The sequence below is a fragment of the Leuresthes tenuis genome, unplaced genomic scaffold, assembly GCF_036924035.1.
Source record: "Leuresthes tenuis unplaced genomic scaffold, fLeuTen1.0.hap1 SCAF_16, whole genome shotgun sequence".
In the NCBI taxonomy this organism is placed as follows: domain Eukaryota; kingdom Metazoa; phylum Chordata; class Actinopteri; order Atheriniformes; family Atherinopsidae; genus Leuresthes; species Leuresthes tenuis.
The window spans coordinates 9,776,817-9,803,029 of NW_027325370.1; the positions used below are offsets into that span (position 1 = coordinate 9,776,817).

The 26,213-nt window shown below is 40.9% G+C and overlaps 3 protein-coding genes across 16 annotated transcripts in view; 2 read left to right on the forward strand and 1 right to left on the reverse strand.

Annotated features, from left to right (window-relative positions):
* Positions 1-6,908, forward strand: part of kif1b (kinesin family member 1B) — a 53,987-nt gene extending 47,079 nt beyond the window's left edge. For all 12 annotated transcript variants that reach the window (XM_072366224.1, XM_072366232.1, XM_072366225.1 and 9 more), the window contains 9 exons: positions 80-141; positions 248-393; positions 1,628-1,888; positions 1,989-2,060; positions 2,184-2,305; positions 2,433-2,585; positions 2,856-3,048; positions 3,540-3,658; positions 3,746-6,908. In XM_072366224.1, coding sequence (XP_072222325.1) covers positions 80-141; positions 248-393; positions 1,628-1,888; positions 1,989-2,060; positions 2,184-2,305; positions 2,433-2,585; positions 2,856-3,048; positions 3,540-3,658; positions 3,746-3,788 — 1,171 coding nt within the window. In that variant the 3' untranslated portion in view covers positions 3,789-6,908. The remainder of the gene's footprint in view (positions 1-79; positions 142-247; positions 394-1,627; positions 1,889-1,988; positions 2,061-2,183; positions 2,306-2,432; positions 2,586-2,855; positions 3,049-3,539; positions 3,659-3,745) is intronic.
* A 2,861-nt stretch (positions 6,909-9,769) lies between these two features.
* On the forward strand, positions 9,770-16,576 carry pgd (phosphogluconate dehydrogenase). The gene is made up of 13 exons (XM_072366443.1): positions 9,770-9,898; positions 10,313-10,388; positions 10,479-10,658; positions 10,744-10,809; positions 10,898-11,016; positions 11,125-11,194; positions 11,317-11,451; positions 11,538-11,727; positions 12,788-12,918; positions 14,465-14,598; positions 14,996-15,095; positions 15,595-15,717; positions 16,072-16,576. Exons 1-13 carry the CDS (start codon positions 9,891-9,893, stop codon positions 16,189-16,191), a joined length of 1,452 nt encoding a protein of 483 aa, XP_072222544.1. The 5' UTR covers positions 9,770-9,890; the 3' UTR covers positions 16,192-16,576.
* Positions 16,577-20,274: 3,698 nt separating this feature from the next.
* Positions 20,275-25,946, reverse strand: tardbpa (TAR DNA binding protein a). 3 transcript variants are annotated; one of them, XR_011907843.1, is made up of 7 exons: positions 25,210-25,945; positions 24,417-24,580; positions 24,175-24,315; positions 23,662-23,832; positions 22,544-22,628; positions 21,583-21,730; positions 20,275-20,828 (listed from the first exon to the last, which is right to left on the reverse strand). XR_011907843.1 is itself a non-coding variant. In XM_072366448.1 (6 exons), exons 1-5 carry the CDS (start codon positions 25,448-25,450, stop codon positions 22,155-22,157), a joined length of 1,191 nt encoding a protein of 396 aa, XP_072222549.1. In that variant the 5' UTR covers positions 25,451-25,946; the 3' UTR covers positions 21,641-21,730; positions 22,112-22,154. The 3 variants fall into 3 exon arrangements, 2 of the variants coding, with proteins under 2 accessions (XP_072222549.1, XP_072222548.1); XM_072366448.1 differs by lacking the exon at positions 20,275-20,828 and having other exon boundaries at positions 21,641-21,730; positions 22,112-22,628; positions 25,210-25,946; XM_072366447.1 differs by lacking the exon at positions 20,275-20,828 and having other exon boundaries at positions 21,643-22,628; positions 25,210-25,946.
* Between the last annotated feature and the right edge of the window lie 267 nt (positions 25,947-26,213).

Below are 26,213 nucleotides of genomic sequence, written 5' to 3' on the forward strand. Positions count from 1 at the left end.
GACTGTTTCTATCACACAAGTAAACGGCATTTCTGCCATCTTAAACTGCCATCTTAGAGCCTCTTTTGCTTCATTACAGCAACCGAGTCACTGGTATTTACGAGCTGAGCTTGTGCAAGATGTCCGACACTGGAAGCCCAGGTGAACAAACCAAAAAAAAACTTAAGAAATATTTGAAGACACTTGGCTGGTTTATGGTGCGTAGTCTGAGAATTTCATCCTAATGAAGGGTTTTTATCCTGAGCAGGGATGCAGCGGAGGAGGAGGAAGGTCCTGGACACATCGGTGGCTTATGTGCGTGGAGAGGAGAACCTGGCCGGCTGGAGGCCCAGAGGAGACAGCCTCATCCTGGAGCACCAATGGGAGCTGGAGAAAATGGAGCAGCTGCATGAGGTGGGACCTCCAAAAATTATGTTTCACACCCACAACCTCAAGTTAAATTAAGTCCCTCTCAGGCCTTTCAAACTTTCCTGTGCTCTAGCTCCCTTTCTCTCCTAAGAAAAGCACAATATCCAACCTTCCTTTGAAAAGTTCAATTTTATTTATATAGCGCCAAAATACAACAAATGTCATCTCAAAGCACTTCAAAGACAGTCCAATTTGAGCCAATTAGAATCCAATTCATTGTAATAACATCATAATCCAATTAAATCCATTTCATTAAATTCCAGTTTAGTCAAATTCATTCATACAAAGCCAATTTAAAAAAAAAAAAAAAAAAAAAAAAAAGAAAAAGAAAGAACAAAGGTAGCCTAGCTAAGGAAACCAACAGATTGCACCGAAACTTCTCTGGCTGAACCAGACTCAGGAAGGGCGGCCATCTGCCTCGACCAGCTGGGGTCTGAGAGGACTGAAAAGAGGGGACAACAAACACCATAACACCAGACCAGGGACACCTGCTGAGAAAGAGAAACACAAGCTAATGACAACAATGTACATAATGAAAAAAGAGAACAGAGTGAGGAAAGGTGCATCATCGCAATCTAGGCCTACAGCAGCTTAACTATGGATGTTTCTGGGTCACCTGAGCCACCCTCAACTATAAGATTTGTCAAAAAGGAAAGTTTTAAGCCTAATCCTAAAGAGGGTGTCTCCTACCTGGATGTACTGAATGTACCTGGACTAGTTCCTTATGAGAGGGACCTGATAACTGAAGGCTCTGCTTCCCATTCTACTGTCTGAGAGCGTGCTGTGTTGGGAAAATATTGCGCTATGAGATGTTTAAGGTATGATGGAGGTTGGCCATTAAGAGCTTTATATGCGAGGAGAAGAATTTTAAATTCTATTCTGAATTTAACTGGGAGCCAATGAAGAGAAGCTAAAGCTGGAGAAATATGTCATGTCCTTAAGACATGCTTTTTAGTCTAATCAACTGATGGGTTTCATCTGGTTTCATAGACCCAACATAATGCATAACTATACCCATAGCTAGGTACAGCTGAGTATCATCAGCATAGCTATGGACATTTATGCCACGCTGTCTATGGAAGCATGTATAAAGTGAAAAGAATCGGTCCAAGCACAAAACCCTGTGGGACTCCATAACTTACTCTGGTGTGCAAGGAATATTCTTTGTTTACAAATGAATCTTAACTTGTACCTAACCCTTCCTCTGTCATTCCTCTAGGTGGAGAAGACCCGTCACCTCCTCCTTCTGAGGGAGAAGCTGGTAGAGGCAGCTCCAGTTGGAACAGCTCCTACAACCAAGTCCCTGAGCGAGTCTCTGTCCTCCAGCATGAGCTCAGGCACTCTGTCCACCTCCACCTCCATCTCCTCGCAGATCTCCAGCACCACCTTTGAAAGTGCCATCACGCCCAGCGAGAGCAGCGGCTACGACTCTGCGGACATCGAAAGTCTGGTGGACCGTGAGAAGGAGCTGGCTACTAAGGTGAGAACCAATGAGGATTTTCTATATTCAGCAGAGCTGATAACAGCTGCTTCCTCTTTTCTGCCATGAACTTCAACTGATCAGTCTTGTTGTTTTGTAGTGCATGCGCCTCCTGACACACACCTTCAACAGTGAATACAACCAGGTGGTCAACAGCATCAGCGACTGCAAGGTGAGAAAAAACACAAGCCATCTGAAATGTACAAAAGGTTCACATCTCATTTGTTTTAAAGTGAGTGTAGCATCATGTCTCAATAGGAAATATTTAACTTCTGCTTCTTGTTTTTCTCTGCAGCTGTCTGACATCTCACCCATTGGACGCGACCCATCAGTGACCAGCTTCAGCAGTGCCACCCTCACCCCCTCCTCCACCTGCCCCTCTCTGTCTGACTCCCGCTGTAGCTCCTTAGACCAGAAGTAAAACTGTTTCCTAAACCTCTACTGAACTTAGATGTTCCTTAACACATTGAATGCATGTATTTTGAGCTTTTGGCAGTTTCGCCATATTGACAGTTTTATACTAACTTGGTATTTTATCTCCAAGGACCCCAGAGAACTGCTCTCGTGCCTCCAGCCCCTCCTGCTCAGACTATGAGAACTTCCCAATGGTTCCCACTCTGGAGACTTCCTACCTTGCAAGGGCTGGGAAGAACGAGTTCCTCAACTTGGTGCCTGATATTGAAGAAATGAGGCCGGGGTGAGTATTACTAAAGCCAGATCTTTGCTGTGCAGTGTGCAGAAGTATCATAAAAGCTTTGTCGATATGAGATGTATCTCAGAGCCCAGACACAAGTGGATAATCCTGTTTTCTAACTCAAGCAGAAAGAATGTGAATAGACTGCGCTTGGATGATTTTAGTTGGACGCAAATTGATCCGACTCATCTTCATGAAAACAAGTTTCTCCTTAATAAAAAACCATGAGCAAGAACATGTAAGCGATTGTTTTTTTTTGTTTTTTTTCTTCAGGTCTGTTGTGTCCAAGAAAGGTTTCCTAAGCTTCATGGAGCCACGCTCTAACTCGTGGGTGAAGCACTTTGTGGTTGTTCGCCGGCCCTACGTGTTCATCTACAACAGCGACAAGGACCCTGTGGAGCGAGGGGTCCTCAACCTCTCCACATCACAGGTGGAATACAGTGAAGACCAGCAGGCCATGCTGAAGGTAGGCCCTCAGGTTGTGTCAGGGGTATCAGCACCTACACATGGCACACGGGTCATTTACAATACATGCACAGGGACTGTTTTGCAAGTGTCAACAAAACATCAGTAACAACTTTAAAGAGAATTGTCCACTGATTCAGCAGTTTAAGGAACCCGTGTTGTGCTGATTTAGAAGTTCATCATTTAATTTTGAGAGTTTACAGGAATAGTTCACGTGCATTTAAGGGCATGCATTTCAAAAAGCTCTGTTTCAGCTCCTTTCTCTTTGAGGCTCCTGGTCCGACAGGCCCAGCCTTTCTGAATGGTCAGAAAACCATACCAGCTACTGAAAACCTGAACCACAAAAAACACATTTCTTGCAATTTAGCAGCAATGCCTTAGAGTCACCTTGGGTTTAATATCTCTGCAGGACTGCTACACGCTCAAAAAGCTGAATATTACTTCAAAACCCCACAGATGCACAGCATTACAAATCATTTTTATTCTTTTCAGACTCCCAACACGTTTGCTGTGTGCACAAAACATAGAGGAATACTCCTGCAGGCCAATAACGAGAAAGACATGAATGACTGGCTGTATGCTTTTAATCCTCTGCTCGCAGGAACGATAAGGTACAAACACACTACTCCACTTTGCACTTTACACGCAGCACCTCAGAAAGTGCATTTTCACCTCACCGCGACTTGTTGTCCCCGCAGATCGAAGCTGGCGAGGAGGCGCAGTGGCTTGACAAAGAACTGAGTGGAGCGGCACACAGAAACCCTCGACTCCCACTCTTTCTGAACAGCCTTTGAACATACCAAGTGTTAACACTTATTAATCATTGTGATTCTCGGGTTTTCTCTTGTAAGTAGACTTGTGGCTTAAGTCTCCTTTCATGCGACTAAAAGTTTCAGTTCCAGAAAATCTTGCCTCCCCATTCCCTCCACCAACCCTTTGCCAACTTGGCTTTCCTCCTCCTCCCCCTTGGCTTTTTGTGTTTATATTTTTATGACAATGTTTGGGTCTAATTTCGTTCCGCTTTGTTGTCATTCCTGAACTCCCTAACTAGTAGCATGTTGTAGTAGTCAACTTGTGTGTGCACGGCTCTTCAAAAACTCATTTTTAGTTTGCCAATCATCTGTAAAAGAAAATGTCTTTATCAGTGTTATTTGTCTCCCAAAACAAGTTTTATTCAATTTTTTTGCTTTTCCTGTTTTCGATAATGAGCTCGCATGATAACTGCAGCATTTCTCAGGAGAAGAACCCGGTTTGCTCTCTGGAAAAAAAAAAAAAGGAAAAGAAAAATGAAGCAAATCAGATAACCTGTGGTTAAATCGCGAAGGAAAATCTCCAACTATCCCTAAATGAGTGCTATTTAATGCTCTGCTACATGAACTTGTGCTGCTAATAAATTGATAGTTTATTTTTTAATCGTAAGGGGCTTTGCATCAGGCTGCTGTTTCGTCTCAGAGCAGCTCCCCTGGACTGTCGCAAAATGTTAGAATTAAAAAATTCAAGCAAAATCATGTCGAGCTAAGGGAGACACGATGGCAGCACTGGATCTCCGCTGTCATCCGCGTAATGTTTAGATCCCACTCCTCAGCCTCTGTACATACACCAACTCCAATCCTCAATAGTGCCAGTGTCAGTCAGTGCATTTGTGTCAACATCAAAAATACATGCTAACTGGATCAAAACGAGCAAAGATTTATGATTTTTGTATCTCTGCATTGGAAATGCAAGGATGGGTCGTTCCAGCAGGAGTAGATATTTGTCCTTTTTGCTATTTCATCTCAAGAAAAAACAGGGTTTCGAGGAGATGAGGAGGAAGAGAGAGTTCCATTTATAAATACGGTTTGTTCTGGGATCATTGAGATTGTAACTCACATTGAAGACATTCCTCTTAGCTCCTCTAGCCTACACTAACATGCTGATGTGTTATTTATCCGTGGTGAGAAGAGGATGAAGTTGCAGTGTTTTCCACAGTGTGATCCACTCGCTGCCTCACCAGTGTCGGATGAAACCTCTAAAGCTAAGTGCTTACAGTTCAGCAGCTCCACACATAACCTCTTCATCCCATTTAACTCTCATTGTCTTTTCTTTTTTTATCCTTAAAACTGTTTGTGTTTTTCTCTTTTACAATTATTCTTTTGATCATTCCACAGCGATGTGTTTTTTTTTTATTTGCTAATTGTAAAAGGGCATTTATTTCTTGGTTTGTAACCAGCATTTATTGGTGTTTCACCTTATTTTGCACATTAACTCATATCTATAGCAAAACGAAGACAGATCACGTAGGAATATGTCTGAGCATCGGGAACAATGACGAGAGCACATATCGAGGCTACACTGAATGACAGTCAAAAGGTTTACTGAAAAGAGATATTAAAGGGATGACATATTCAAAGGTTTAATTTCTGATGTTGTTCTTGAAAATATTTGCTCTGCACGTCGTGCTGCAGCTGCTGCATTTGGCTGCAAGTAAATTAATTTTGTGGCGCATCCGTTTCTACACGATAGAGCTGTGTTACGAGCACAGATGGGTGTCATTAAACTCTGGCCTACCAACCAGCAGTGTGCCCGCTGTGTCACCTGAAAGCGACAATTGGGGTAGAAACAGGCGCTTACTGCAAGTATTTGTGTAATTATTGCTGATGTACAGACAGAAAACATTTGCGCCGGATGCAACATGATAAAGGCAAAGCATCACTGCCCTCAGGTCAGCCAGCCTGCTGGACAGCGTGACAAAAACCTGCTAGAGCTTTGATTTCTGTGTAAATGTCATCTGTTAAGGATATCGCAGAAAGACAATATTAACAAAGAATCTGTGCACTTATTTAGGCTCAAAGTGCGCCGTACCTCAAACGGACCTGAACAAGAAGAGATACATATTTATACGAGCACTTGTCAGAGCAAACGTTTTCACCTCAGTGGCTAATTTTCAGAGGTGTATTATTTTGGATTGTGTATTTATTGTTTGCAATGTATATATTAGTTTGCAGCTCTTTGCACATATTAATAAAAGGTTCAACTAACTGATGAAATGAAGTCTGTGCGGTTTAGTTGTTCTGCTCATAATGAACCAAATGAAGGTGTGGCAGCCTCCTCTGGTGTGAACTGGGAGAGAGTTGAATGTACGACTTAAGATGTGTTTTTTTTTTCCATCATTGCAAAAAAAACAAAAAAAAAAACAGGGAAAAGAGACCTAAAATGTGACCCACTGCACCTTCTCAGGACAAGATGAGTTACATTAGTGCTTCCTCTTTTATCAGAAAGTGGTTTGAGTGACTTAAAAGTCTGCTTTTGTTTTGAAGAATATTTACCCACAGTTCAAGCTGGCCGGCTGTCTTTAATCTAACCAAGGTGGTTTTTAATCTAGTTTTATTTTTTTCTAATATCAGGGAATTTAACTCAAAGTAGCTAGTGAAATCTAAAGTGACAGGACACTATTGTTTGTTGTGACGGTGTCCTTCTTCACCTCATCGCTTTTTTTTTTGGTTTGTTTTTCCGTTGATGCCTTTCAAAAACATAAAGATTTAAGATATTTTCCATCTTCCCCTCTGACAATTAAATTCAGTCGCCTACGTTCCCTTCCGGATTCCTTCATAAAAAGAATAAAGGACAAACCGTGACATCAACACTGTACATTATTTGTCAGACTGGTTTCATTTTCATACTTATTTTGTAAATATCTGTGTTGTATGGAGCTTGAACTAAAATGTAAATATGTTTACTGTATTTGTAATAATCCATTCGCTGTATAGCATAGACGTGTCATGCAGATATCCTAATTCTGTGTATGGTAATCTTGCACCATTGAACTGTTTAGTGAATGAGGCAACAATAAAAGTGCAAAATGTGCATTAGCAAAATAAGTGACACTCGTTTGTCCTCTCCTCTGTGCTCAGCATCACTGCAGTCCTCTTTTTTTTTTTTATCCGATGGTGGCTTCCTGTCATCGATTTCTATTTAGAAAAAGATGCTCATAAAAAGTACTAGAGTTCTAGTGAAATAAACTAGCGTAAAACCTATATGAAGAAGTTATTATTTTGACCATTTTTTACTCAAATGATTATATATTATTGTTTACCACAACTATCTTTACTTGCATGAGGCCTTACTTCTCACTTATTTCTTTATTTGTCTTACAGAAATATGCCTCCATTGCTTTCATTTTCCTAGTTTTTAGTGGCTTATTTTCTACTGCTAAACTTCTTAGTGTACACATCAGGCATTTATGACCAATTAAAGTGTATAAGTGACAAATAATAAACCTTTTCTTTAACTCTCATTTTTCACCCTGAGGGAATTTTTATGCACGATAAGCTGTTAGGACATTAAAATGCTTTAGTGCAGAGTCCTTTTCATTTTGGAGAAGAAATGTGCAGTTTATTGAATAAAAGCTGTATGGATAGAAAAGGGAGAGCGTAAAGACAAAGACGAGTGTTTGAAAAGGCAATTAGCATTGTTTTTCTGTATTTTCTGACCTAGCTACAAAAAAAAGACCTTTTTTTTTAGCATGTTAACCTAACGTTGTGTTGGAGAGAATCTTGTGGCCTCAGAGCTAAAGGAAGCTCATGAATTCAACACATGATCTTGTTATCAGATGACCACGCAGCCACATCGTGTCAGCTGATGTTCTTTTGTGTAAGCGATAAAGCGATAATTGAATGATATTCAGTTACAAAATGGTGCAGCAGTGGCCCTGCAAAAAGAGCTCAGGAGGAGCTCAAAGTGTCTGAGGTGTTCCCTCAATCTGATTGGATCTGTTGGAAGCAAGCTCACAACCCACAGGACCTAAAGGATCTGTTAGTAAGACACTCAAGGACACCCTTGCATGTTCTTTGTCCACATCTTGACTGTTTGGGGGTTAGTTTGGCTACATGAGGAGGATCAATATAAGGCCGACAATCACAATGTTGTCGCTGATTGTTGTATACAGCAATACAAGAAAAATAAAAAAAGAAATACAGCTCATGCAGAGCTGTTGGGAAAAAAAAAACTTTTTTTTACATATACAAGAGTTCAGGAACCGAGAATAGAAGTTGTTCTGAGATCTTCTTAGTTGATATGCAAGTTAAATGATCCACAGTTCAGGGCCTCAGTTGCAGTCATTTTACAGTCATTACTTTCTAAATGTTTTCATCAGGTGACAAGTCTGGCTTTGAATCAACATCTTTGTTGTTTTTGAGCCAGAAAGGACCACATCTGGACAGGAGAGTAGAGTTTAAGAGTGATACTCATTTAAAGATTACTACTGAAGTTTAGTTAAATTAATGATTCCATAATGGCTTGTGGCAAAAATGTCCCAACTTAGTATTTCATGAGAGAGGTTATCACTTTTTGAATGAAAGCTGGATGTCCACAGATGTCCAGTTGCACTCTACAGCATTTCCACAACAGCTTCAAGTCTGTCATTGGATGACAACATTCATCTTTTACAAACAGTTCATGCTTGTCCTACGTGTGTACAGAGATTTGTCCTCAAAGTGTATTGATTGTATCATGTACCACAAATGATGACATCCTCAAAAGCTTTTGTAATTGCCATTTTTATTAACGTTATTCTTAAACCCTTTGCTCACACAGTCTTTCATGGAATGGTCAGTGCCTCCCAATATTTACTCCTGAAAGACTTAGTCTCTCTGGGGTTGCCTTTTGTTTTTGTTTTTTCTATACTCAATCATGTTTCCATCCTGTTTTCAATGAACCTATTTAGATGTAAGATGCTCTACCCAAGCCCGGATAAATGGTGAGGGTTGCATCAGGAAGGGCATCCAGTGTGCCAAATTGATGACGCGAGATCGACTTGCTTTGGCGACTCCTGGTAAAGGGAGAGGCCGAAAGAAGAAGAAGAAGATGTGAGATGCTCTAAAAGGTGTATTACACAACATTTCCTGTCTTTTGTTTCCCGGCGTTAACTTCTTAGACACATGTTATTGGCATCATATTCAACATGAAAATGGAAATCAATGATGAACCTCACACCTCCAAAAACAATAGCATTTGTCTATTTCAACAATTGATAGATATTTCATATATATATATTACTTGTAATTTGTTTTTATTTTACAACTTTCTATAGAGTCCAGACATTTTTGGAAACAAAGTTGTGGTTAAGATTGTTAACTGTGATCCTGATAGATTGTTGGAGGAAAGAAAATTTTTGAAAATTGTGTTCTTTGTATGTGTGCAATTTTAGCGTGCTTATCCATATCAGATTAATTAATTAATTTATCTAACTATAATTCGGATTCAATTTTATTGTCCGTAACAGAAGTACGACGCAGAAGAGTAACTGCAGTCACGTATGCTGATTTCAATGTGCCTCGGAATTGGTCAAGTCATTTTCGAGCATAATGCACTATATTGCTTTGTTGGTTGTGGTCAGTAGTTATAACTTTTATTTAGGTTAAAAATAGCTAAAATGCTCTAATTGTATGTTGTTTAATGTTTTATTACATGTTTGATGATAACTTCTTTTCTTTTTTCCCCTAGTAGGAAATCAGAAATTCTAAGCTCCCATATTGGATGAATACAGCATTACGCCATTTCATGTGGGCGTGGCTGATGAGAAAAAGAGTGACGCCCGCTTTAACCAATAGGAGAACGGATACCTCTGCTCAGCGGTTTGAACAAATCAGAAACCACAACTAACATCGCTTCACTTCTCTTGACGTCCTCTGATTGGTGGATGCTGTACGTAGGCGTACGTCAGCTTCTCTGTCAATTTGGATCAGACCCACAGGACGAGGAAGTGAAAAACGAGTCAGGAAGAAATCGGCAAGGCATTATTGGCGTACGAGCTCGGCAGTCATTTAAACGCTTGTTAACTTACTGTTACTTTATCCTCGAAGCACGATGGCTCAGTAAGTTTTCTAATGAGTCTTTACTTATTCAGAAATAGGGATATGTGGAGAGTTGTTTGCTGACAGTTGAGGTTAAATTGTAGTTTGTAGTTGTTTTGTCTGTTTTACTGAGATTAATCTTCTTTATCGTTTAGTGTAAGAGGTGCTGTTATCTTGTTATGTAGCCGTCTAGCTGTTATGTTTAGCAGAAATGCATATGTGATATTTAATGGAAAACTTGACCGATACAATAATCGCTAAGTATTCTGGGAATTGAAGTGTTTTCAAGGTTAGGAAGATGTTTTCATTTGCGTTTAATAAATGAAAGTACATCTTCCTCATGCATCTTATGAGGAAGCTGTGAAATTCCTTTTTGTGATATAGCTTGATTCCCATCAGGTCCTCAGAGTAAATGGATCACTCTTGTTTTTATAGAGCAGACATTGCACTCATTGGTTTGGCTGTCATGGGCCAGAACCTCATCATGAACATGAACGACCACGGCTTTGTGGTAAGACCATTACTTACATTAGTTTTCACTTCCTCGGGGTAAGACTGTCCAACTGTTGTTTCACTGGGTAAACAAATATGTCTCTTACAGGTCTGCGCTTACAACCGAACCGTGTCCAAGGTGCATGACTTCCTGAAGAATGAGGCTAAGGGCTCCAAGGTGATCGGCGCCGAGTCCCTGGAGGACATGGTGTCCAAGCTGAAGAAGCCGAGGAGGATCATCCTGCTGGTCAAAGCTGGACAGGCTGTGGATGACTTCATCGACAAACTGGTTTGTATGAAAGTACGTTTAAACCAAGCATCGGGAGCTTGATGCTTAGAGTTACCAACGTAGTGCTGGATTTGTTCTCTTTCAGGTTCCCCTTCTAGATGCTGGGGATATCATCATCGATGGTGGCAACTCCGAATACAGGGACACAACAGTAAGTCACTTAGAATTGCTGTGTGATAGAAACTCTTTATCTAACTCGGTGGACATCCTCGTAATTCTCCTGCGTTCGTGTCACACAGCGGCGGTGCAAGAGTCTGAAGGAGAAGGGCTTGCTGTTTGTTGGCAGCGGAGTGAGTGGTGGCGAGGAGGGTGCACGATACGGACCGTCACTCATGCCAGGTGGACATAAAGAGGCCTGGTAAGTCCTGACAAACTCTCATTGCGTGTCAATTCCAGCCACTGATCATGTTGGATACATGTCAGACATGTTGAATCTAACACCCACTGTTACTATTCTTTATTTAAGGCCACACATAAAAGACATCTTCCAGAGCATCGCTGCCAAGGTGGGAACAGGAGAACCTTGCTGTGACTGGGTGAGTGCAGCATATTTTTTATTTTCTTATGTATGTGTGTGTAATTCTTACTACACTGATTTTGTAGGATGCAGTGTCTATTATCAGGTCAGCACATCTTACAGTACATGTTTCTCGGGCAGGTTGGAGACGAGGGTGCTGGACATTTTGTGAAAATGGTCCACAATGGCATTGAGTATGGAGACATGCAGCTGATCTGTGAGGCCTATCACCTGATGAAGGATGTTCTGGGCATGGATCACGATGAGATGGCACAGGTGAGCTCGTTGTACCTGTCTGACATCATTTTTATGATGTAAAATCAACTGAAAAACCAACATCTCACTGTGGCTGAAACGCTCAGGCTTTCGACAAATGGAACAAGACAGAGCTGGACTCCTTCCTGATTGAGATCACAGCCAACATCCTGAAATACAGGGATGCCGATGGGACACATCTGCTGCCCAAGATCCGTGACAGTGCTGGACAGAAAGGCACAGGGAAGTGGACTGCCATTTCAGCCCTGGAGTATGGCACACCTGTCACTTTGATCGGTAAGAGGAAGTAAGGAAGTTGTAGACAAGGAAGTATCTCGTTTCTTTCTCTGCTTTCGGTAAACTGTGCTAACCCAACAAAAAGCATTGCACCACAACTGTTTACATTTCAACATCCAAAAAAAAAAGAAAAGGCAGCCAAGGCCAGTGATACAGCTTTCCATGTGAGCTTCCTCTTGGAGAAGTGCTCAATATGAGGCAGCCTGTAAGAAGATTGACGGCTTTTCTAATGGCCTGCTCATCTCAAGTGACATAAGTGGGATTTGGCTTTGGCGTTTGCTGTGACTCTATGATCGTCTCGTTCATGAACAGCCACAGACAAGAGGCAGTAGTGATATTCAAAGATGTCATAGTATTGGCCTTGGAAGAAGTAAATTATTCATAAAGTTTGTTGTTTGTTTTGTAGCATGAACTGGCCTCTCACCAAACCACTGCACTGATTGTTCGGATTAGACTGATTTCATGTTGCCTGCGTGGTTCCTGTCGGAGCTGCACATCCACTTGTGATAGAGATGGCTGCAGTACAAAAGGCTTCATTGTGTCAGCACTGATCCAGCCAGTGTGGAGTAGTATGCATGGCTGGATTTCAGACCCAACGGGGTAACATTCCCCTCCAGGACACTGTATCATGTAGCTGGGCAGGTTTTAGCAAGTCATGCCGACTGAACAGATTTTCTTCCTTTTGTTTTGACACAGTGGCAAGGAAATGATAATTTTTTTTATGTGGCAACTGGCAAGCTTGTAGTTTTTTCCCTATGTCAAGATGACACACCTTCTTAACGACAGTGTAAGAAATGGTGCTGAGTCATGGTGATCCTTGAATATTGTCGTAATGATAGTGTAGTGTTGCTGTAAGTTGGTGTTGTCTCGCATGTCCTCAGTAATAATTTGCTGTGGGAGATTTCAGGTCATTTAAACGACTGTTTAGACTCTTTATCGTGATAGCTGTCTGTTTTTGTGTGACACACACGTAGTGTGACGTGTACAGAAAGCTAACCCTGTCCATTTCTATTCATCTGTTCCCTCTCTCCCCCTCCCTACCTACTGCTCTGTGTCTCAGGGGAGGCTGTCTTTGCCAGATGCCTGTCCTCTCTAAAGGATGAGAGAGTTGAGGCCAGCCGCAGCCTCTCAGGGCCACAGGGGGTCAAATTCAGCGGTGACAAGGCTGCTTTCCTGGAAGACATTAGAAAGGTAGAACACACAGTGTGCTATGTGTGTGAGAGTGTGTATGTAATTCGCACAGTTTGAAAGCTCAACATTCAGCGACAGAAAGATTACGACATTTGAATTTTATGTTGTAATTACCGTTGTGCTGTAAAGGTTAAACCAGAATCACATGTGGTTCACATTTGGCAACTAAATGCAGGAGAAGTGATGAAAACTATGACCTCGAACATTTGCAAATGCTGTGCAAACCTGCAACATTTCTCCTTTCTGTGAGCACCTGCACAAATAAGGGATGATTTTCAAAAAGGCAACGCATTTCTGTAACATTTAAAACACCCCTTTTCCATTTCCAGCTTTTTCACTTTTCACACATCTAAAAAGGAAAAGCACCCAAAGTAACCGTTTGTACCGTCAGTTGATGGCTACACCCTGATCAGCAAGCAGCCCAGCTTGTTGACCTCTTTTAGTTCTTGTTCGGTAGATTTTCTTTTTGGTAGGGGTCTAATTTGCATGCCATGCTCTGTTGAGATGTTCCTACAAATTGTTGATGAGTCTGCGGGATTGTGAGCATTATTGCAAATCCTTCAGCTGTGCACCTCATTCATGCACATTGGGTCATTGTGGATTTTGAGGTGTGTTTAAGGACCAAAGATCATTTTGCTGTTGCAGTCCCCCTCTTCTCCTTCATTTTCAGTTTTTCACACTGTGATATTGGCTTTCAAAATGTGCAAGTACTACACTGAATCCTGCAGCACAAGCCCAAAGCCTGATCGATCCAGTGTATTTAACACTGAAACATGTGCTCTCCTAAAATTCTGCACCTTATTTCTAACCAAAGACACCTCAGCTCATTGAAACTTCATGAGTCCACAAAACTCATTTCCAAAAGAAACTGGGTTTGTCTGGATGTTCTGTAGTAACCTTTAATGTAGAACTTTGTGCTGAGGATGCAGGACACTTTAAAGAAGCTCATATTTGTATAGGTGTACCTGCACATTAGGAAGGTGCACCACCATGTCACAGTTTGTTCCCAAAGGTCTTTTAAAGTCAAACAGCGCAGTTCTCTCAAAAACTGGGTTTTCCAGACCTTAACTTGACCTGCTTTGTTTCTATTCACAAGCGTTTCAATTTTAATATTTATTTTATATTTATCAGAGTGCTGAGAAGCTGCTTAGAGGAACCCATGGCTGCAGATTATTGAGACAAGACTTGAAGAGTTGTTATAAAGCATCCAAACTTTCACCACCAGATCTAATACGCCTTTGCTCAAACACACTAATTAACTTTAATTACGAGAGCTCAAATCTCTCAGGGTGTCCGCATTTGTGCATGGTGCTCTTCTGTACTTTTTCCATTTTAAAGCTGTACAAAGCTAAAAAAATGAATCCCTAAGCTTGCTTTATGGCTTTTGCTCATTAACTTTTCTCTTTACAAATTCAGACAGTGGGGCCCAAACTTTTACTTGCTTTGGTAACATGTAAAAATTAATTCTCCCCTTACATTGGGACCAATATCTATCTGAAATGATGGCGTTTTTATAATAAACAACTGATCACTTTTCATTCTTCAGGCCCTCTATGCCTCCAAGATCATTTCCTACGCGCAGGGCTTCATGCTGCTGCGGCAGGCAGCCAAAGAGTTCAGCTGGTCGCTGAACTACGGCGCCATCGCTCTGATGTGGAGAGGAGGATGTATCATTCGAAGGTACATTTAACCTCATCTGTCCTCCTACATGCTATGAGTTTGGTCTCAAGATTGTCTTGTGCAAAATCCTTTTTTACAGTGATGGTGTAAATGTGGTTGGTTGGTAAGAGAGACCGCTTCTTGGGAAAGCAAGATGGTGTGAAGTGTTCATGCAATTCAAATTATGGTTGCAACATTGGTTTGCTTTCTGCAATCTTAGAAAACGTTGCGTAAATCTAAATCAAATACAACCCTGTATGTCTTGCACTAGAAAATAGGTTTTCAAAGTGCAGTTAGCTCACTTGCAGGTTTGATTTTGGAATCGCATGAATATATAAATATGACATTATTTATGGAATTACTGCAGAGTTATTTCTCTTTTCCTGAGTTTACTAACGGCGTTCTCTCCTCTCACCAGTGTGTTCCTGGGCGAAATCAAAGAGGCTTTTGACAGGGATTCTGACCTGCAGAACTTGTTGCTGGACAATTTCTTCAGTAACGCCGTGCAAGACTGTCAGGTATGAGGAAGGAGGAAGTGGCCCAACACAAATCTGCAATCGCTACATTGACAAAGAAGGAAAAACAACTTATTTCCTTCTTTTAGAGAGAAAATGACTGAAGCAAGGCTCTGGCTTCTTGGCTTAATTGTCAGCAGTCTGAGATGGCTAGTAGTTTTCAAACTGAAGTTTTCCCCTTTCAATAAACCTGTTAATCCCCAGTGAAAATGTCTTGGCATGGGAACAGAGACAATTAATTTGTAAACTGTTTTTCTCAACATGGTTGAGCATACCGCATGCTATCAAATCTGATGCTGAACCTATTTGGATTTAGAAGATCTGAAACGTATAGTTACACAGATATGAGTCCGGTGTCAGTGATATGGTAAAAGCTCGAGATTGGTCTTTGTTTTCAGAAGCTGATTCCTATCCTATTCCTGACCAGATTTCCACTAAATGAAATTAGCACAAGGTACACAAATGTAATGAAGCTACTAATCGGTTCCCTCTTTTGTTTTAGGAGTCGTGGCGCAGAACAGTCAGTGTTGGAGTCCAGCATGGCATCCCCATGCCCTGTTTCACCACAGCTCTGTCCTTCTATGACGGCTACAGACACGAGATGCTGCCTGCCAACCTGCTCCAGGTAAGAAAACAGCAGAAACTACAGGGCAGCGACCACTGAACATATGGCCAAGAGTATATCAGATTAAAAAGATCACATGTAGGTGTGGTGTGTCGGGATCTCAGGGCTTTAAGGTCCTGACAGGGTGAGGTGTGACAACTTGACTCATTTGTCTGTGGACTTTTTTTTTTTTTTAACTCTTTTGTTTGCATATTAATGTAATGATCCCATTTGATCTTTTATGAAGCTTAAGGAATATCTATTAAGAAAACAACAAGCTCAAAAGACAGGTTTGACCGTGCTGGAATGAATCATTACTGGCATTTTCATGGTGAAACTTCTTCTTGTTTTGCTAATGCCGGTTTTGTTTTGTAGGCTCAGAGAGACTATTTTGGAGCACACACATATGAGCTGCTGTCAAAGCCCGGTCAATTCATCCACACCAACTGGACAGGCCACGGTGGAAATGTCTCCTCCTCATCCTACAACGCTTAAGGATGATCTTCAAAGCCGTGAAAACCACAAGTGAATAAAGGCCGAGGCTGAGGGAACTCTTCCTGTGAGAGAAGACGTTGCACATTCCACCCTCATAACCACGCCATCCACCCCAACAATCACCTTCATCCGACTTTTTACTTCCTTCAGAGACTTGATGTCGGTTTATTTATCAAGAAATCATAGATGACCTGTGTTCTCTCCTCCCTGTGTGTTCTGATGTAACAGTGACGAAAGGGGGAGTGAAAATGTGTCGACTCCATCTGGATATCTGGCTAAGGTTTACCTGTCATGTTGAGCAGGGTTCACGGTGTTAACACTGGATTAAGGTGAACTGTCACACTGTACTGCAAAAGGCTAAATAAAGATTTCAATCCCTTTATAATTAGCTTGTGTGGTCCTTACTCTCTGGGAGCTGTAAACAAGATTGAAGTATGTTTTTGTTTTTAAATTAGGCAACACATTACAGAGGCTGGTGGATTTATACACAGTTAAAAAGGCAAAGAGATGCTACTCACTGTGTATGAATACATGCACATGCATAAACGTACAATGGTACATTAATAACATAATGAATACACATGTAGAACTGTCACCATGGTTACATGATCTGAACGTTTCCATGTGCAGCTACAGGCAGGCTGTTTTTTAATGTAACACCATCTGAGGCACTATTCCACCTCACTGGATACAATAACTTACATTTACTGAAATATCTGAGTCATATCATTTGTTGTCCAGCAGGTGGACCCGTGACCACTTTAAACAGCAAACAGCAATTCATCCAACTGAAAGTAGTGTTGGGACTACAAAATAATCCAAGCTACAGTGCAAGGCCTCCCCATAAGCGTATAACCTTTGTGAATTTCACATTTTTAAGGCTATTTTACTGGACTGCATAGTATTTTAGGGGATTATTTAAATAATGCTTAATACAACAGTATATCGTCAACATTACAGTAGAAACGGGTATCAGAACAAGTTCAAGGCTCAGCATAAAAACATCTGTGTAGGGCTGATCTGTCAGGTGTGATGTTTGTGGCAGCCTGTTATGGGCTGCTTTTTTCTTCTTCTTTTCCTCTGAAGGTTCTGAAGGCTGACAGGTACGTAATGACTGAAAGTGTTTGACAAGCCAAAATCCTTTTGTATATTATCCCCTGAAAATATTTCTTTCACTGAAACAACTTGAAGGGACGTGCTCACCTTCACAGCCGAGGAATTCCACGTCCTTAAGGCTGGAAATGTAGAGGTCCCTCCCTCCACGATTCCTTTGATAAGTACACGCCAACAGCAGCAAAGCGGGACTTGAGTTTGGCTTGAAACATGTTCAGGTGTGTAAAAAAAGAAGCACACAGTGTTACAGGACAGTTTAATCTGCACTGGAACTTATTATGGTTCGCAGTTTTTTTTACTCAGGACTCTGCAATACTATAAAACCAACAAGTTATTGTCCACATGATAGCCAACAAACACCGTGTGAAAGCAGCATTTGATGAGCTTCAAATACAGTCCAGTAATGGTGTTATGATTTTGCATGTCTGTGCAGTGTAAACATTGCTTACCCCCGTGCTTCTTAGCTGGTGGGGACCTCAGGTTAGGAACAAATGATGTAGATTATGAAACCTAAGAAACAAACACACAAAAGTCAGTACAGATATGTTTGATCTAGGATGAGAAGTTGTGAGCAGGTGTCGTGTCTTGAGGCCTTCTGGTTGCCCTCGAATTGCAACAGCTCTGATTCACGTCCAGCTGGTGCTGTTGCATTTATCACCCGCATCTTCTCACCTCATTTTCTGTCACTGTTTGGCGTTTGCTGCCAAACAAGCAACATGTAATACTTCATTTCTGGGAAACAACCAATTGACCTTGATTGCGGTAACTTCTTCAAAAGGAAAAGGCAGCACAGACTGTCGTGTGACATCTGAAGATTCTGGGAGGAAGAGATGAATTGACTTTATGGACCAGCTTGTAAAACACGAGGGGAGTCGAAACATCCTCACACTATTGAAGGTCAGTTAGGACATTACAACAGCTTTGTCTCTTGTGAAGCCTTTTCCAAGCATGTCATTCTTTTAACTCGCTCTCTTAAATGGCTTCTCAGGGAACTCGCAGCTGTTGAAATAAATGTGTTAACACTTAAACTCCCACTGCAGTGAGAGGTGTTGTACCTGACACCAGTGTGTCACAGCTGCTTTTACACCTGCTGTTAAGCAGTAAACAAGGCCTTCTGTCAGAGCACCTGTGCTGCGATACCTTTGATTACTGCCATATTGATGTGAAGCTGAAGCTTTTCGTCAGCCGTTTTAGGAGGACTCCTCTTCTCAGAGCTTCGATTCTGAAATGCAAAAAAAAAAGACTATAAACAGAGTAGCTCTTATGCTTAACAACATACATACACACACACTTAAAAAACACCTTAAACAGCTTGCTCAATTATCAGTGTGAGGATCACTGAGTGAACTTTTAGGGTGTTGTATTCTTAACGAGGACTCATAAAGTGCAGATGTTGTATTAGTGTAAGAGACTATTAGACCTTAGCGAGGGCAGTGCAGGCAGAAGAGTGAGTCATCTGCAGAAATTATAGAGACACAAGAGAGTATAATCATGAATAATGAAACACTCTACTTCCTTTTCCCACATCGCTGACCAATAAGCATGCACTAAATATTAACAAATGCAGCAGCTTAAAGGTTTTGCCTCTGTTGTCTGACATTAACATATTTCTATATTCTATTTACATTCATCCCTTAAAAGCCAAGGCTTGTCAGAGCAACAGGGCCTTGGTTTCATAGCAGTGACAACAAAATACTTGCAGACTTGTATCAGATTTTGATTAAACGTTGCTTAATCCTGAAAGACAAACAGTGGTCTTCTATCTCCAGTAAAGTAAAAAATATACATCTATATTCCTGCCATGTTTTAGTGTAACCAAAGTTTTTCGGGTGTACCTTTACAGGGTTTATACTCAGGACTGAACATACTGATGGCACGTGTCACCTGGTGCAAAGAAGCTGCACATTTTCAGTGTTTTAAAGAGTTTTAAGACACAGTAGCTTTATGGACAAGAGGCAGAAACTCCATCAGATTACACACACAAAAAACTAACTAGTTTATAGGATCAACTAAATGTTGAAAATGTTTATTTCTTCTAACTTGTTAAACATTTTTTTGCTTTTTGTTACCAATGAGAATAAATCTGAAGAATCAACCTATTTCTTTCTGAAAATTATTTAAATACACCTTTAAATCATTGACTATATCTGCGTTTACACATATTGTGATCTTCAGAACTGTGAACTGCTGCTATTATGAGTCTGAATCTAATCCCTTTGGACTTTGGTCAGTCACACTATAAGACGAGTTGAAGACACTGCCGACATCTTCTGTATCATTGACAGCTAATTATAATTTAAAAATACAAATGAAATCAGAACATTACACAGTGAAGATGAGTTTCTAGCACAAACTGCACATTGAGCAGAAGAGAGAGGGACGAAACTTTGGTTAAAGTTTGGATACATCGATCCGGAGAAGTACCTCGGTGAGAGGCCGCAGAGGACCGTCAGAAACCGGATCACGTCCCCTGAGGAAGCTTCTCCTCCTGCTCACAGTGGGAGAAAGCACAGAAAAACCAAAATGCGATCACTGCATTCACAGCAGCGAAGGGTTAATTAAACCAACTGTAAAATGCATTTTAAAGGCTCAGAAATATATCTTTGGTAACTTACCATTAAGCAAATTCAGAGCCCTCTCTTTTAAATCACTTTTTTTTTTCTTTTATTGCAATCAAGAAGAATCAGTTATCTTATTGATTCCCACAACCTTTGTTAGAGTAGACATGGGTGGGTGCACCTACAAAGATGGCACAGGTGCTCCATCCACAGGCAGAAAATTGAAACTACACCTAGTAAGAAGCCAGCTTAAATTTTTGAAGCACACCTCCGCACAGTTCACAGACTGGGCTGACTCTGAGCTTCCCAATGAAAGGCTCCAAAGTGAAAGCATGGAAATTTGTCAAAACAACAATTGAATGTGAAGAGTGACAAAATACTATGCTTATCAACACTGAGAGACCACAGGTGATTAAAAACTCAAGACCTTTATTTTACAATGCAACACTTCATATTTCAATACATAAAGTGTAAATTTTGTGCTGGCATGTTTAATCAGTCAGGTTTCTTAAAAAAAAAATCATCAGTCAGCTCATACATTTGATCATCTTTACAAGTAAACAAAAGACTAAGAAAACTCCCAGCCATGCCGACAACTTTCGACATTTAAAAACCAAAACGTCCGGCCACGACGTTCAGAAATAATCAGCGACTGTGAGGAAGTGAAGGAAAATAAAACCCCGACTGACAGATGTAGCTGGTTTCAGAAAGGCAGAATTTGTGTCAGATTTGGACAGAAGTAGGTGCAATTTTTGAGGTACAAAAATGTACCGAAACCGTTTGTGATCAAGTAAGGTCCGTTCTAAATTTGGTGGTCCAAGGGTTCTTGCTAGCAAGATGATGAAGATCCTTTCAGGATTAAGGCAGTTGTGCAGTAATTCCACTTTGGTTTGCACCAGCTCACCGAACAACGGCTTCATCTTCCACGTTACTGACTCCCACCTGGGCTTTCCGTGTCCGATGTCCCTATACATGTAAATTAAAGTGTTGGCAGTTCAATTAATGTGAAGTCAAAAACAAGTCACTGTCAAGAGGGTATTATACCTAGTCAAAGTCACTTTTATTTCACTTTCCTTTGAATCACAAAACATAGAAAATGCATTCGTAACCACTTCAAACAAACTTTCAATGGGAATTTGTCAAACATTCACCACATCAGCTTCTTTCAAACTTCACTTTCATTGTCCCAGCCCCCCCCCCCACACAGACCTCACTAACATAAAGTCACATTTTCACACAGAGGGTGATAACAAGAAGAAACTAAAGCACACAACCAGACGCAGCATTCACATATCAGACAGCAAGAAAGGTCTACAAAAGGATACAAATACTCTTAGCACTTGATATTTCACTGTGATTTTGAAAGAATTAAGGTCGATAGAAAATTATGTGAGAAAGCAGAGAGCTTAGGGAACTGGAGATGCAAGAAAAGTCCTTGTGATGGCCACTGGGAACACACTCGTACGTGCTTCTTCCTCACACACGCACAAAGCCACAGGTTCTTCTCAACTCTCGCAGGCATTTGTCTTTTTAAGAAAAGAAAATAGAAAAAAAAAAAAAACAGTTTCTTCTCACACTTTGCTCTCCCGCTCGCTCACTTTCACTCGGTCCATCACCAATCCCACTCACTGAGCTCGAAAAGCGACAAAGGGCAGACAATATTTCTATAATCCCAAAAAAAAAAAAAGGGGGGGAGGAAAAAAAAAAAGACAACACCCACCGTCTAACACAGTATATGCAGAGTGAAGCTCTGTTCGTGGACGACAAAGCATTTTACACATGGGAGGAGGGGAACTGATACTGAGATCTGCCGAACATTGCTGCCAAAGATGTGATTCCTCCCGGGAAATTGCGAAAGAGTTGGTGAACTGCAGAAGAGACTTTTATGAAGACGTTTCCAAATGATGTAAAACAAAAAAAGAAAACAAAAAAAAGGATACAATAAAATGCATACACATATATACATAATCATATAAAGCCCATTTAACAGTGGGCTGTGGGGGGATCTCAAGATGCTCGTGCATGTTTATAAATAATTATGGCGCATGCACAGTCATCTTTTTGTTACGTATTCTCACAAACAAAACAATAGTGTGGCAGATTCCACTAACAAACTAAACTTTTCACCCATTCAATGCATGACTCCACAGTCAGTCACACAAATATAAATCTTCTCTTTAATAAAATAAAAGGCAGTGTATTTGTTTTTAAATTAGATAGAAGCCATTCCCCCCCATAGGTATACTTACCAGATTAGCCTAACAGCAACAGAAAAGGTTAACTTGTATCTATCTACATTCCCCAACTAGAGGACTTAGATTCCATAGACGTGCCAAAGCCGGAACTGAACCCACTGTTGGAGGCGTTGTTAGTGCCTGCAGCCCAGCCAAGGCTAGCTGAGCTGGGGCTGCTGTAACTGGTACTGGCAGAGCTATAGGTCTGATCTCGGGTTGTAGTGGCTGTGCCTGCCGTTGTGGTCAGACCCTGCTGGTTAGCCAGCATGCCCATCATTCCCCAACTGCTCTGCAGGGCTGCTTGGGCAGCTGCCACCATTGCTGGGTTAAGGCCTAGAGCCCCAAAGTTAACCCCTCCACTACCGCTGCCGAGCCCACCGCGATTACTGCCATACCCCTGACTGAACCCACCAGCCCCAAACCGCGCTCGATCCATCATTTGCCTACTATTATTGTGTTTGGGCTCAGCGTTGGAGATGTGCACGCTGACACCCTTGATGATCAAGTCCTCTCCACATAGCGCCTGGGCAACCTGAGAAAGAGGTGAAGCACGGGGATTAACATTGTACTTTTTGGGGTTTTCTTCTCCTGACACTTTTTATAGGTGCATCATCTCTGCATCTGGCAGCGCATAATAATACAAATCTATGAATATGAATATCTTTTAATTCACTCCCCAAACTTCTCTGTTTATAGGTTCAACATAAGTATTTGGAGGACAACCCCAATTCCAAAAAAAGCCGGGACGCTGTATAAATGTAAATCAAAGAGAAAGACAACGATTTCCAAATACCATAAACTAATCTTTTATTCATAACAGAGCATGGAAAACCTACTGAATGTTGAAAGTGGGACATTCTGTCATCTAATGAAAAATACTGGCTCATCTTGAAATTGATGGCGGAGACAAGTCGAATAATGTTGCCTCATTCTTGACTGATATAAGATGGTAACTGCCCAACAATCAGGTTTTTGTCACATTTTTCCATTTCATGATGCACCAAATGTTTTCAGTTGGTAAAAGGTCTGTACTGCAGGCAGGCAGGCCAGCACCCTCACACTTCTATTATGAAGCCATGTTGTTGTAATCGATGCAGCATGTGGTTCATTATTGTCTAGTTGAAATATGCAAGACCTTTCATGAAAAAAAAAAAAAAAAGAGATGTGCATGGGAGCATATAGTCCTCTAAAACCGGTGTATAACTTTAGTCATTGGTGCCTTTCCAGATATGCAAGGTGTTAGTTCCATAGACACCAATGCAACCCCATGGTCCCTTTCCTCTTTCATCTAAAGGGTGTGGTATCCATGATTTCCAAAAAGAATTTCAAATATTGATTCATCCGACTGCAGAACAGTTTTCGGTTTTATCTCAGTCCATTTTAAATGAGCTTTGGCACAGAGTAGACGTCATTATTGCTGCATCATGTTCACATATGGCTTTTTTATTTGTTTTTTTTTAAGCAGTCTACACAGCGTGCCATTCTTTTTTCTGGATTTGAGGTTGTAGTCTTAGAAAGATGTCATCTGCTAATTTTCAAACTCTCCCAAGTGTGGCAACTCTTACCTGATCATCAGCAAATGTGACAAATGCAAATGCCCGGAAAGGTTTGGGGATGAAGACATCTGTGACTTCACCGTACTGCATGAAGTACTGCCTCAGCTCATCAGTTGTCATGTCCTCTGTGCATCGGCCAACAAAGATTTTACGGCTCCGCATGGGCTCATCGGGACATGCCTGAGAGGACACAGATATAAAGCCATATTCAAAATATGATATGAAAATGTATTTTTAAATATAGTCACAGAATGATTTAGAGTTAAGTTACATTAGCTTTTGTAATTTGTATAAATCCTTTTCCACCAATCAAAATTATGTGAAAGTATAATTTCAAAGCATGACTATTAGAATCATTACAGTCAAAAGAAGGTAAGAATAAAATTTTATAAATAACAAGCAAAATAAATGGTTTTGTAGCAGCTTTGTTCTGGATCAATCAATTGTTTGTTGACTCAAATAATTTGTATATGAGATTATAACTGCAAATCTACTGAGAGTTCAAAATCGTTTCCAACATACCTTTGAATTTGGAAGTTTGCAGTCACACCATCGGCCATCAATCATGTGTCTCTGAGCAATGACTTTAGTTTGCGTCTCATAGTCGGTGAACCGGACAAACCCAAACCCTTTTGAGTTGCCAGTTTTTACATCTCTCTTCACCTGGAGTGAGAGCAAGTACGTGAGCTTCATTTCTACTTCTAAATATGAGACATACCCTAAACACACTGAAAGCTTGAAAAAAAAAAAGTTGAAAACAATACCTGCACCATGATGACCTCCCCAAAGGTGCTAAAATAATCTTTCAGGTCTTGTTCTGTCGTTTTCCACGGTAGCCCGAGGACAATGAGATCTGATGTCTTCTGAAAGCCCCTTTTAACTTTCACAGCCGAAGCAGCATCTATTTCATCCATCTTTCTTTTGTTATCTGTGAAGAACAGTGTCTTACATTAGAAAAACACTTCTGTAACAATCTGTAAACTTCAAACTGAGCAGAAAGGTCAGGCATAACCCCTTTTGGGCACTTCACTTTATGGTGATGCACAGCAAAATTACACTCAATAAATGAACAAAGAATCCCATATAACTAAGTTTAATATAGATTTAAAAAAACAAAACAACAAACTATATGCCGTCATAACAGTTCCCGTACTGTTTTAATAATTCATCATAAGCAGTAGGTGTTGCAGCATTTTCCCTGTGTTGAGCAACAAGACCTTACATGCCAAAATACTTGAGGGATTAAGGCACAGCTCTGATGTGGTCATGATTTCATCCTTACCAAATACAGAAATAATTTCCTATACAGACTTGACTTTGATGCATATGCTAATAAAGCAAGCCTTGAGTAAATGCCTTATTGGAGGCTGCAATTTGTAGTACTATTGAGTTGTGAAGCGCTATACTGAGGGGTACTGACCATTTTACATATATATTAGGTTGGACAAATTATTATAAATGCTTTTTAGGGTAAGCATTAATAAATAAAGCATCAAATTAAAACACAGTAAAAGGTAGAGCCATTGTAATACACTCCAAGTTGTAGAAAAAGATCACCTTTGGGATAATTGACGACATAGACCAGGTTTCCCCAGTCATTCTCGGGCGCATGCAGGACTCCCTCCACAAGCCGGACCCCCCTCATACATTGGGACTCTGGGTTCCTGTACCGAAGCCCGCAAGCCCCCGGGAACTGAGCTGCCACCGACGATAGCAAAACAGTACCGTCGTCCTCTGAAGGGATCTCCATGGGTTCTTCGTTTTCATCCTCAGCCACCCGAATGTACAGCTCTGACATGGTGTCCTGAATGTCTGAGTCCTGGTCCAAATGGTGTCAGCTGACGGAGCTCAAGTTATTAGTAAACACCGTAGTGCTGCACACGAGTTTGAGATGTAGATCCTGACTCAAGTTCGCCTCAATTCAGGAGATGAAGCAAATGTGACGCAAATGTGGTCAAACTTTATGGGACACACACGCTGCAACTGTAACATTTAAAACCAGGCGGCCATGAAAGCGGAATGTTTTGACTGCACGCGTAAACACATTAGCAAGCTATCTAATAAGCTAGCAAACTCAAGACAGCCGGAAAAATGAATGACCCTCCAGTTTCGCGTTGAGTGTGGTGTCAACTCATACACAAGTCCGTGTCTTATCTAAGAGTTCGTAGCCGGAAAATGTATGTAGACAAAAACAAGGACAAGTTTTCTAATTCCACTTAATATAAGCACAAAATGTCCACAGCTGCATACAGCTAACCTCTATAACCCCAGGCTAGCTAACAAAATGGCTGCGGACCGCTCACCTTGTAAAGATGACATCATCGAGTTGGGAAGGCGCACTGTTATTTTTTTTGTAGGGAGGTAAAAATTTAAATTGAAAGCCTTTTACTTATCGTTGTTCTCCTCAAATTGTCAGTTATTGGTTAACAGTTTTGAATAAGTTGTAAAGGCTATGTGGGTTTATGTATTAATCTAGTCGGGTCTCACAGTTTTTAATTTTCGAAGTTTCTATCAGTCGATGTCACCTTCGAGGTCTGTCTACGACGTTCACTTTGAGAGCC

Excerpts from the sequence above, each read along its gene's own strand:
- pgd (XM_072366443.1), top strand. Across the intron at positions 11,728-12,787 it reads CACACCTGTCACTTTGATCG|GGGAGGCTGTCTTTGCCAGA; the intron begins GTAAGAGGAAGT and ends TCTGTGTCTCAG. Across the intron at positions 14,599-14,995 it reads GGAGGATGTATCATTCGAAG|TGTGTTCCTGGGCGAAATCA; the intron begins GTACATTTAACC and ends TCCTCTCACCAG.
- tardbpa (XM_072366448.1), bottom strand. The coding sequence starts at position 25,450 with ATGTCAGAGCTGTACATTCGGGTGGCTGAGGATGAAAACGAAGAACCC. Across the intron at positions 24,581-25,209 it reads TGTCGTCAATTATCCCAAAG|ATAACAAAAGAAAGATGGAT; the intron begins GTGATCTTTTTC and ends TGTTCTTCACAG. Across the intron at positions 24,316-24,416 it reads GGGAGGTCATCATGGTGCAG|GTGAAGAGAGATGTAAAAAC; the intron begins GTATTGTTTTCA and ends CTCTCACTCCAG.